The 13,184-nt window shown below is 27.7% G+C and overlaps 1 protein-coding gene across 1 annotated transcript in view; it reads left to right on the top strand.

Moving 5' to 3' along the window:
- LOC129961704 (nucleolar pre-ribosomal-associated protein 1-like) overlaps positions 1 to 13,184 on the top strand; it is a 53,889-nt gene that overhangs the window by 6,388 nt on the left and 34,317 nt on the right. The window contains exons 3-7 of the mRNA XM_056075249.1: positions 1,957 to 2,244; positions 4,727 to 4,823; positions 6,079 to 6,161; positions 6,506 to 6,664; positions 8,367 to 8,488. Of these exons, the coding sequence (XP_055931224.1) occupies positions 1,957 to 2,244; positions 4,727 to 4,823; positions 6,079 to 6,161; positions 6,506 to 6,664; positions 8,367 to 8,488 (749 nt within the window). The remainder of the gene's footprint in view (positions 1 to 1,956; positions 2,245 to 4,726; positions 4,824 to 6,078; positions 6,162 to 6,505; positions 6,665 to 8,366; positions 8,489 to 13,184) is intronic.

Below are 13,184 nucleotides of genomic sequence, written 5' to 3'. Positions count from 1 at the left end.
TATATATATATATATATATATATATATATATATATATATATATATATATATATATATATATATATATATATATATATATATAAAGCATATAATTTTTTAATCAGAAGGCAGTTTCGAAGACAGTGTAGAGACTTTCAATATCTTGACATTGTTTTATTTCATCTCAGAGAAGCACACATTATGTACAAGCAGGAGCAACAAGCACACACACAACATAGAAAGAAATGAGGAAAAAGCTCATAAACCTTTTATTCCTGGTCTTATATACTGTGATGTTTTGATAGGGATTTCCATCGCTTGTCAGTCAAAAAGCAAGGGAAACACATGGATCTTTTAGAAGAATTTGTAAAGTCAGCAGTATTTTGTCCCTACACGCAGAGCTTGTGAAAGTGTCGGCGTTTAGCCGATTCAGTAATTTTGTAAAGCTTCTCTTGAATTAATTGAGAAAGTGGAATTGGATCTGGAATTAAGAGAACATCCCAGAATGAAGTTACTATGGGCTAAATTAAGATAAAACCTTGGAAATTAATTAAACTGAAATTAGAGTTAAAAATATCATTACATATATAGAGAGAGTGAGAGAAAGAGAGATTCAAGCTAAATTTTGCTTATATCTATGCTTCTCTATATCTATATGGTATATATATAGAGAGAGATTCTAGCTAAATTTTGCTTATATCTGTTTTTGTGTGCATGAATTATTTCATGCATGTTTGTAACAGTATAAGCACATCTAAATAATGTATCTAATAATATCTAAATCTAATATCTAAGCATATCTAAATAATATATCATTGTTATCACAACCTAAATGCTAAAATAATTCAGCTAAAAGCATGTAATGAATATCATCAAAGGAGTAGAATAATTATAATAAAATAATCATTTCCAATGAAACCATTTGCAATTTTCACATGGATGCAAAATTTCAACTTCTTTCACTTGTTAATAAATAATGATACTACTTAAGGAAAATAAATTACCTTTGATATATTAGTTTATGATCAAGTTGTGAATGACTGAAACATCCTTTTGCATAAATTTTACTAAGATTAATTTGCATCTTTTGTTCAGTAGTAAATTAATCACTTAAAGACTTCATTCAATCATAAGATTTTTTTGATATTTTTATAATTTTAGCATCATGAAAATTTCAAAGAAGGCAGTTATTCTTTCAAGCAAGAGAATCTTATTGTCTTCATAGAATTCTCTTGCTTCATCTCAAATAATTGGAAAGAAATGTCTCTGGTCCCATTCTCTTTCCCATCAAGTTATTTTTTTGTTTCCATTGTTTAGTAATTGAGCAACTATTTGGGTTACTGAATAAAATAAAAGAATAATACAATCAACCAGTTCATAAGAATAAAAGAAAGTAAGGGGGCAGTGAAATCCTAATAATTTACAACTTTATAATCAATAGTTATTTTATCTCTAAGTACATGTTACGGCCGATGTGAATAATTGGTTATTATTAATAATGACAATTAGTATTAATAATAACCAATTATTCACATTGATCATAATATATATGCTATCCAAATGAAGTCATTTAAAAAAAATCAAGGTGAAATAAAAGCACGAAAGTCATAAATTTCATTTATAAAGCTAGGTTTATTTGTAATTCTGGAAGAAATTCTGAAATTTTTTTTCGAGAGCTTCTATTTTTAGTTTGAATAAAGTAACAATTTTAATTCTAATAATTTTTAATTTGCTATAAAATTAGTATAAGAATTTCAGTAAGAAAAAAAAATTGTCATCTTTTCTGCTTTTTTTTTTTTTTTTTTTTTCTTAAAATATTTAAATTTGATATGATATTTAAAAGCTGTATAGCAGTAAAATGATTTTCTCTTTTTAAGAGCAATTTCTTATTTTAACAGACTCTTTATATAAATAATATTATTATATATTGTTTCAGTATTAATTATATGTATCCACTTTTTTTCTTTCCTCTTATAGGCTATGGCACTACTGGATACTATGTGTCATATTCTTATACGTTTAGCAAGTGATTTGTCAATGTTTATTGCTGCAGGAACTTCAATTGTCAATGAAATGCTGTCATATGGAATGAAAACTATATTTAACTTTTTGAAAATGAAACAAAAGTCATCAAGAACAAAATCAGCTCTACATTTGCTGACTGCTATGATTGCTTTAGGAAACCAAACAGCTCATCAAGTTGTTGCTAAATTGAATTTCTCCAATCCTGAATATCTTCATTTATTGAATAGGACAAATTTTTCAGTAAGTCTGATTTCTTTAATTTAATAATTAATTTAGAAATAGTTTTTTTGCAATTCTTAAATTTAATTCTCTTTTCTTTTATTGAAAGAATATAGATGTATTTCTCATCCCCTCTTTTCTTTTCCCCTCTCAGTAGAAGATACATTTATTTTTGTTGTAGTATTATAATCATGGGTAGACAATATACTTTAAAAATCTATTCTTATATGAAAAATAGTCCCTCACTATTAATAAGAACATTAAAAGTTGTCATTCAATGGAAAATTCTTTCTTTCCATGTTTTTACTTACCTAGTCAAATTTATACCTATCACAATTTGTTTCTCAACCTTAATTACTGCATCAGCTCATTTCTTTTTCTATTTTGCTCTACAGAATTTAACTCCACTTACCAAAGACATAAAGGCTTTTACCTAAAATTATAAAGGATTAATTTTTAATGAAAAACTTTAAGCCAAGTAATTATCAATTTGATATCATTCAAACAAAATTTCCTGTGAAAAATCATTTTTTATTTTGTAACTCCTGATTTGTAGTAGATATTTCATTTTTGGAAACGAAAGAATTTAATGGTTTGATTTTAATGATGAGAGAAGTATGGAAAGACACCAGAGATGGGTGTAGAATCTAGGATCTGCAATACCAATTTTTCTCCAAATTATTAGCAAAGATAGATTTTGCCAGATATGGAGATTCTTACCAATTTTGTGATAATCTAATACCAATCAATGCAGATATCAATAGGTTGACAAAAATTCAACCAGTGTTAGATTGTTCCATCTCTACATTTTTAAACGTCTACAAACTGCCACATCAATTATCTTTGGATGAAAGCATTATTCCATGAAGGGACAGGTTATCCTTTGGGATATATAACACAGGTAAAATTATGAAATAAGGAATACTTGCAAGAATGGTTTGTGAAAGTACATCTGGATATATCTGTAATTTAATTATTTATGACATAGGCAAAAAAATTACTAGACATAGTAAAATTAATTTTGGAGCCATATTAGAATCTTTGGTATTATATTTATCTGGAAATTCTTATAATAGTGTGGGAACTATAGAACTTTTATTGTGGCATGGAAAAGGAGCTGTGCTACTATACTAAAAAATAATGGTTTACTGCAACAAATAAACTGCATGTTTGTGAAGAATAAAATTACACAAAAAGGCATTTAGTATATCTAAATAAATATATAAACTATATTGCAGAGTTGAAAAATAAAAAAGAAATATATCAAAATGATTATGAATATTTATGAAGCTAAATTTTTGAATTAAACAAAAATGATTATAAAACAGGGGAGCTTATTAATAATGATTTTTTATTGATAATTACAATAAATTCATGAACAAAGTTGAGAATGCGATTCAGTACATATCATATAAAATTATATATAAAAAAAATAATAAAAAAAAAAACTGTGAAGTGGACGAAGAGAGTTATAATGTTCCTGATAAATTGTGTGCTATTCAGTTCTTACAATGTATATAATATTTTAAATAAAACAAAAAAAAATATATTTATATAGTTGTTCAATTCAAATAGGCAATAGAGTTTACACAAGAACAGAACATAACAGTGCCTTCAACATTTAGATTCATTTCATGGAAATATAGTATTCTCAGATTATTGACTCATCTTAATGATAAATTAGGAAAAAAAATAACAACTATTCTGAAGTAAAATATTTATTCAAAAGTGTCGCATATATACCACTTACAAAATTCATGGTGAAACCCAATACCTCTGCTTGGCTTAAGTCCTTCATATCAATAACATTGGAAAATTATGAAATTGACCTGCATATAAAAAACTGAATTTTCATGCAACCAGTTCAAAAGCATGGAAAATCATGTCTGCATGCAAAGTGTTAATTGTAGGTTTTTTTTTTTTTTTTTAATCGTAAATACTTCTTATTTTTCCTTCATATTTCAATTTCTATGTACATTTTCATTTCTTATAGGAATTATACCTAATTTACAAGTATATGAAGGGATTAAATGTATTAACTAGAATTAGAATGACCAAAAGTATTTTTGCTTATAAACAGTGAAAGATTCAGTATGATGGCAATTCTATCTTTCATGAATAATTTTTTCTTTATCTAATGCTCTCATTTAAACACTAAAGTTTACAATAAAGATATTGCCATAGCCTTAAGCTTTGCTAAATGCCTGCTTATTCCAGAAATTCTCTTAATGCATTGTGTATCCTGTATATTATATTAGTGTAATGTTTCTTTTTGATTTGCTATTTGTAATTGCAGTTTATAATAATGTTTAATTTACTCTTATATTTTACATAATAAAAAATTAATATATCTATATTAATGTATTTTTCCTGAAATATATTAAGTACTGTAAAAATCATAATTCTTTAAATAGATTTTATAAAATTGTGAAACTAGGTATATATCTTTGTTTATTATGTATGAAATTAATTTTCAGTTAATTTGTTCATTTTTGATTAATAGGAAGATGAGGATGTTAGAACTGCATTTTTAAATTTGATTGTTTTGGTTATTACTGTTTGTAATAACAGCATCATTCGACAGATTGTGGAAGTGAAAGGTAATTCCTCACATGATTATATTGCTTTTTTTTTTAAGAATATTGCTTTCTTAATTATTATTTAAGAACTATTATTTATTATTCAGCCACAAAAAAAAGTCTTTTAAAGCAGTGAAATAGAGAAACTATTATATGTAAATTAACATTCACAGATATTGTCTCTTTATAAATAAGAAATTTATTTCTCAAAGAAAATGCAAATAATTGAAATGTGCTTTATCAGGTTTAACTTTTTTATTATTTAATATAATATTCATTTCTATTTTTTTTAAATCAAATTTTTTTACCAGACCTTTGTGACAAGCATATATCAAACTTTTCTAGTATCTCAACTTTGTATCTAGTTCAAGAAATGTAACAAGTTTTTACAAAAACATCATTAAATAATTTTTGATTTCAAATTTTTATTAATGCATATTTTTTTCCAATTTTAATTAAACTACTTTGTATGAGATAAAATTGAAAAGAATTTCTTTCCTTAATTTTAAATTAAAAGTGCAGATTTTAAGTTTTTAGTGTTCATGTTCCACTTCGTTTCCCTTGTTTTATCTTTTAAATGTAAAAGAAATGCTTAATCATATTCAAATAAGTGAAGTAAATTTCTAGTCTCATATTCCAATTTGAAGGGAAATTTCGGTAAAACTGTAGTATTTTATATTTTGGTGCTGTGTATTGTAATAATATGTATGCTGTGTATTGTAATAATATGTATGCTGTGTATGTAATAATATTTAGAAATAATTACCTGTGAGATTTGACAATTCTTAAATTTGTTTATAAAATAATACCCATGTTAGAAAGTACTTTTTTGCATAAACATTTATTTGCATTTTTGCAAGGATATGATTTCAATAGATTTCAGAAATTCTGATACTTATCTTAATTTTATAAGGATTTAATTTTAATAAGATCTCTTTAAAAGAAGAAAGAAGGGGGTTTAATTGTCAAAAAAGAAGGCCTTAATGTTCTTGTTCTTTTTTATGTTTTCCTATAAATCTATTTCTATATAAACTGAAGGTATATTATCTTCCTTTTCTATTCATCCCTTAAATTCTGTATCTTCTTTATTTTTATGATGTATGCTTTTGGATCAGACATGCACAATATTTTAAAGCAATCCAATTTATTAACTAATAGTAATTAATAATGTTTGATTGAAAATAATATGCATAATTATGTTCTTGAATTAGTACAAAATGTTTAAGGTATTACTATTTACTGCACTTTACAATTTTTTTATATTTTGCTTTTATAGGTTTCTTGAATAGTATATTACCTGGGTTAATATCAGATCGTGTATCAACAATAACACTTGTCTTGAACACTTTTCGACAATTTGTATGTATTACATTTTTTGTTTATAAATTCATTTTAATTAAAAATCCCAAGTTTATTTTAGCTTTGTGTTTAGTAATGATATTTGTTTATTTATAATAATTAATAAACAATAATAATAATGAAAATTTTTGTTGATTTTTAAAACAAAATTTTACGAAATATATTTCTTTAAAGAATGTCTCTTTTTGATTTTTAAAAAATTATGATATGTATAATATGTATTTGGGAACTTTAATTCGTGGGGGGGGAGTATTTGTTTTTCCAATAATATAAATAATTATGCTTATATTATTGTACTACTGATAAAATTATACCATAGCATTATTTAATTTTATCTTTTATAGATTATTGAAAATATTAATATCCCAAAGACTACAAAACTTCATCTATTTAATGATCATTCATTAAAGCCGATTATTCAATTATATACTTGGAAAGGACCTGTTAGAGTTAAGAAACATGGAAAGAGGAAGCTAGGAGAAGAAAAATATTCTGTAGCATATGTGAGTACTATTTTTACTTTTCAAATCATGAATATTTATTTTAAATTGTCTTTTTAAGGTAGGGACTTGATCACAGTCAAGGCAAACCACAAGAATTTTTAATGTTTTAGTCTTGGCTAAGCTTGAACAGCTGCAGAAGCATAGAGTATAAAATGTAAGGCTTTAGGCGATTCTTTTTGTCAGTTTGAATGGTTTAAATATTATTGAATCAGCTTCATCTGCTAAAATTAACATGTTTGATTCCAAATAGATCTGTGAAATGCTAAAATTCATCAACACAATTTGTCATATGATTATATAATTATCAGGATTCCCCCATGCATGGTCATTGCAGAATTATAGCAGCCTCATCTTTTTTTCAATGTATAAATGCAGTTACTAGTTTATTTGATTTTGCACCCAATATCTGAATCTATAAATAATCTAAGATTTAGAGCATTTTAGATTTTAGAGCATTTAATACTTTAAAAAAAAACTTTTTATGGAATAAAAACTTTTAAAAATACCAATTTCTACTCTGATGCACTTATAGCAATAAAAGAGTAACAAGTATCCTTCTACTTTTAAGTTTGTGGTGAAAGAAGGTACTTTTAGCAATGCAGCTCTTAATTGCTTTCTAGACAGAAACAGCAGAAGTAAATTTTTAAATGTTCTTCTATTTAAAAAAAAAAATGCAATTATAAATTTTGAATATAAATAAAATTTGATGACTAATTATTGATTAATTTTAAATAAGGAAAACAAGGAAGAAAATCAGAATTGTTTAATTTAAATTTTTATTTTTTAATCAAATTTAATTAATAATTTGTTTGCTAAAACTTATATTAAATCGAAAAATTTTATATTTTGACTATTTATATTTATGATTTGTTGCTAATAAGCACTATTGCACAATGCTGAAAAGACTACATCATTTCCAAAACCGCACTATTTTTGCTGGCATTGATTGTTGTTGAATATCATTTGAAAACCTGCTTAGTATTCGATACTTTGGACTTCGGAACAAAATTAAATTCGTCCCACAGCTTCAAAATCATAGTATTGATTAACAATAATGAGAGTACCCTCTAATAATTGCTTTCATGCTAATAAATGCACCATGTCTTGTAAGGAGTTTTATATCAAAAAGAACTTCCTTAAATAAAGACACAATTCATTTATCATTTTTCCTTATATAAAGAATTTTTTAAATGCGACTCATGTTACACTTAATAGAAAAACTTATTTATGATTCTTTTATCGCTCAGTCTTTCAGAATTTTTTTTCTCTTTAAAACACAGCTTATCTTATTTTAAAATTCTAAATTTAAATTAATAATTAGATGGATTATTATTATTATTATTATTATTATATATATATATATAGATTGGTTAAATAAATTTTCAGTTGATGAAGCAACGCATTTTGTGTTGCACTTCAGACTGAAAAATTTTGTAGAAAAAGTTAGAGAATTCAATTAAGTACCATTTCAGAATTTTAATTGATTTGAATGATATTCTAATCATTTTTTTACATTGATAATTGATATACATTGCACTTATATTTGTGTAATATATTCATAAATTTTTAAATGATTAAAGATATAAGGTCACAAACATTTTCTTAAAATTATACTACTTTTTCTTCACTGCTTAGCTCACTTATATACATGTCTTTTTTTTTTTTTTTTTTTTTTTTTTTTTTTTCCCCCTTCCCTAACTAGGATGTAAGTGATGAAGAATTAGTTGAAGTCCAAACATGTGCTCATGAGTTCATGTCAGCCCTGTGTTGCTCTCACAAACATGGAATCATATTTACAGATTTGTCTTGTGGAACTTCTGGAAAGTAATAACTTTTCAATATAATTCACTTAATATAAGAGTATAATAATTTTTTTCATTAATAATTATTACCTGTATTTTTTAACAATTATTATTATTCTTTGTATGTTCTAAAAATAATTCAACTAATGTATGAACTTAAAAGTTTGTTTTTTGCCTGCTAATTGGATGCTCTTGTTACTATTCCTCATTTTAATTGTGTTTTTTTTCCCCCTTTTAAGGGTTATTTATTCTAATGTACTAATATTGACGTTTGTTTCTTACTATAATTAATTACAGTAATGCATATTTAAAAAGATTTTAATAAGAAGTTTAAAAGATTTCATAATTAAAAGTATGTTCTTAGTTCTGGGAAATATTTAATGCTCATTTTCTCAATGACAGTTCAGGATTTTTTTAAAGGAATATCTGCATGAGGAAGCCATTAACTTAACCAGTTTAAAGAGTGTCTTTGCCATCATGAAAACTATTCATGCTGAATTTTTTTTTATATGGTTGATGCATTTTTTAAAAAATATTTATAATCCTACTTAGTTTACAGCAACCAGCTGTTTGCTATTAAATTATTACAATAATGCTTTAACTTACTAAATAATTATTTAAAAAATTAATTGCCATAGTATGTAGGTCAAGAAGTATTAAAATTAATCTATGAGCATCAGACATAATATTTTTATTTTGAAACTGTATTGTTGTTATTGTAAAAGCTATAAACTGGTTGGATGGGCTAAAAAAGAAAGAGAAATTATTTTAAACCTAATATTGTTGATTATGTACCGCATTTTTTATTTTGAATTAGTAATATCTAAGCAATTTCATTTTGTTAAAATCAACTTCATAAATTGATTAACAGCCTTGATATTATATGTTCAAAATATGAATGGAAATGTGAAAAAAATTACCAGGATGCGTAGCGTCATGAAAAGTGCTTTAATTTAACTCATTTTTAAGCACCTTAAAAAGTGCTTAATTTTGTCATGAAGAGTGAAGAAAGTTTTTCGTTTTGCTTTGTTTCCCCACAAGTTGAATATGATAATTCGAAGTCATGGTCATAAAGGCTTGTTTACCGGATGTATCAAAAAAAGAAAACCGACGAAACAGAAGAATTCGGAGAAGGAATCCAGGGGTTCCAAATAAAATACTAGAATAGTTATCTCGAAGGGTTAGTACGAAATACGTACAGTGCTATATTTATTGCGAATCGAAAAACGTTGGAACTCTAATTTTTAATGTTTTAGATGTTGAAGAATTTATGTTAGTTTGCCTGGTATGTTTAAACTTTTATGTATTGTTAAAGAAGAATATGCTGATTAGTCCGATCAACGGAAAATAAGAAAACAGTAGGATAAATTTGGTGCACCAAAAAGAGAAATCGGACAGGGGAAAAAAATGCTCTAAAAATAGTAACATATTCGATCATCATGCTCATTAATGTGTCGTTTTTGTGAGCAAATCACTTGAACGATCTATTACAGGTGTTCAACTGTATTAAATGGAATTATAATTAATAGCGATATGTAATTACGTTAGTCAATCGCCTAAAATCTAATATAATGAGATTTTAACTTGAAGCCTTTAATTTTCAATGATTGTTACGAGCGCCTTTGGCTAAAAACTAATTTTAACTTTAATCATACTAGAGCTATAACTTGCTTTTACAACTCTAAAATCAGAATTAACTGCGCGCGAAACCAATGTATGTTTTTGTATATGGCAACTAAATATAAATATAGCATGTAAATAGAATTGTAATTTAGTTAGATAATAAAATGGAGTCGGATTAATAACGAGTGGATTATTTCACATTACGATCCCACATCTTTGAATCTTATTAGCGGAGAAACGACTGAATGAAATGAAATTCAGGTAGAGTCTCAACATTGTGGTGAACCCGGACGTGATTGCTAAAAATACGGTACGTCTGTTTTTATTTGCAATAAGAATTAAGTAGTGAAATAAAAATGGAGATGTCCGTTAAGAAGCGAATACCTATTAGATCTAACTTTACGAAAACGTATAATGTTTTAATTGAAAGATTAAAGGTCGATGAACCTCAGGAAAAAGAGATTAAATCACTTTTCGGCAATTTGGAACGAATTTATTCGGATTTGGCCAAATTAGATAATGAAATATGTAGTTTTCTTCTGGAAAATTCTGATACCGAAAAGTATGAAGATGAGTATATGAAAATCGAAGAATACAGCACAAAAATGATTGAAGCGAAAGTAAAGGTGGACATATATTTGACTAAACTTTCTTACGCTGAAAAGGAAAGCGTTGGTTCTGTTTCTCCTAGAATTAAACGAAAACTTAAGTTACCTAAAATAGAACTCGTTAAATTTAACGGTGAAATTAAGAATTGGCTGGCTTTCTGGAGTCAATTTAAGCGTATTCATGATGATGATAAATTAGAAAATGAAGACAAATTTCAATATTTGATCCAAGGTGTAAGTGAAGGAACTAGAGCTCGGGAAATTATAGACAGTTATCCTCCAACAAATGCGAATTATTGCAAGGCAATAGAAAGTTTAAAATCGCGTTTCGGAAAGGATGAGTTGCTTATTGAATACTACGTTCGTGAGCTACTAAAATTAGTTATAATAAATGCTTCAGAAGCTAAAAGGAAATTAAGCACGTCGCAAATTTATGATAAATTAGAAACTTACTTAAGAGCTCTAGAATCAATTGGTTTAACATCAGACAAGTATTCAGCAATGCTTTTCCCCCTGGTGGAATCCTGCATACCTGAAGATATATTCAGGGTATGGCTGCGTAATCCAATTATAATAGCAAATCATGACCCGGAAAGCAATGCTTATTCAGAAAAACTGAAAAACTTATTACTCTTTCTGAAAACAGAAATAGAAGGTGAGGAAAGAATTCGCTTAGCGAGATCAGGATTTGCGCCTAAGGTGTGTAAGGAGAGGAATTCTGATTCTGTGGCTACTGCTACAGATTTGTTTTCAGGAGGTACAGAAAAAAGAAAACATAATACCATCTGCGTTTTTTGTGAAAACCCTCACGAAAGCAAAGAATGTTACAATGCCAAAAAATTTGATTTTGAAAAGAAACAAAAGATTTTGAAAAATAAAAAATGCTGCTTCACTTGTTTAAAGCCTGGCCATAGGTCAAGAATTTGCAAGTCAAATGTACAGTGCCTGCTTTGTAATAAGAGGCATTGGACTTTGATGTGTCCAGATCTGCCAACAAACAAACCAAAAGTCAAAACACCTGAGGTGGAAGAGAATCTAAATGTCAATTTATCCAATCAGTGTGCTGCTGAAGAAGTTCTCCTTCAAACATTGCAAGTTAATATTAAAGCAGAAGGAAAAACACGCAGAGTACGAGCTCTTATTGACAGTGGTTCGCAGCGATCATACTTATTAGAGAAAACAATTAAAGAAATGAATCTGAGGCCCATTGAAGTTAAAAATATCATACATTCGGTATTTGGTGGATCTACGTTAGAAAAACAAGATCATGGACTATATGAAATAACCCTTCAGAATTTGAATACGGGATTCACTTACGATATGCAAGTCCTCGATCAACCAATTATATGCGGAAAAATACCTCGGATCCACAAAGGAAATTGGCAAAAGGAGTTGAAGAAAAAGAATATAATACTCTCTGATCAAGGCAAAGATTGTCCGGACATTGAATTGCTGATAGGAGCTGACTTTTGCGGACAGTTATTCTCAGGAAATATATATGCTCTGAAATGTGGATTAGTAGCATATGAAACAAAATTAGGCTGGCTGATCATGGGTAAAGTTTTTGGAGGAAAAGAGGAAAATACTTCCGCTCAACTGGTGACTTCAATGCTAATACAAAATAGCTCTATCTCTGATCTTTGGAAATTAGAAACTTTAGGTATTATGGATCCAGTTGAAACTAAATCTAAAGAAGAAATGAAAAGAAACGCAATGGATCATTTTATGAAAGCAGTGGATAGAGATGAAAATGGCAGATACATAGTTAAGCTACCTTGGATAGAAGCAAAAGAAATTCTACAAGACAATAGATCCACAGCTGAACAACGTTGTATCCGTACTTCACAAAAGTTAAAAGATGAAAAGAAATATGCAGAATATGAGGCTGTTTTTGAAGAATGGCTTGAGGAAAATATAATAGAGAAAGTGCCCAAAATGGAGGAGGGAAATCCAAGTTATTATTTGCCGCACCGAGGTGTTTTTAAGGAAAACTCATCAACCAAAGTACGTCCAGTGTTTGACGCTTCTTGTCGAGTTAAGAAAGTTCCGTCCTTAAATGACTGTCTGGAAAAGGGACCAAATTTAATAGAGCAAATTCCACCCATTTTAAGAAAATTCAGACAAAATAACATTGGGGTAATTTCTGATATTAAAAAAGCCTTTCTTCAAATCTCAATTGCAAAAGAGGATCAAGATGTTTTGCGATTTCTTTGGTGGAAAGATTACGAAACAAGAAAATTTGAGATACTTCGTCACCGCCGTCTTGTTTTTGGCCTCACTTGTAGTCCTTTCCCCTTGGCAGCGGTTTTGATGAATCATCTAGAGGAAAGTAAAGAGTGCTTTCCTGAAACCTCCGAAATATTGAAGAATTCCTTTTATGTAGATAACTGTGTGACATCCGTGCGCAATGAAGATGATCTTACCCGATTCATTCAAGAAGCAAAGCTGTTGCTTTCCAAGGCTTGTTTTGATCTTCGAGGTTGGGAA

This window comes from Argiope bruennichi, chromosome 1 (genome assembly GCF_947563725.1).
Source record: "Argiope bruennichi chromosome 1, qqArgBrue1.1, whole genome shotgun sequence".
NCBI classification, from domain to species: domain Eukaryota; kingdom Metazoa; phylum Arthropoda; class Arachnida; order Araneae; family Araneidae; genus Argiope; species Argiope bruennichi.
The sequence above is the reverse complement of the archived record's forward strand: the minus strand, read 5'-3'. Positions and strand labels throughout refer to the sequence as shown.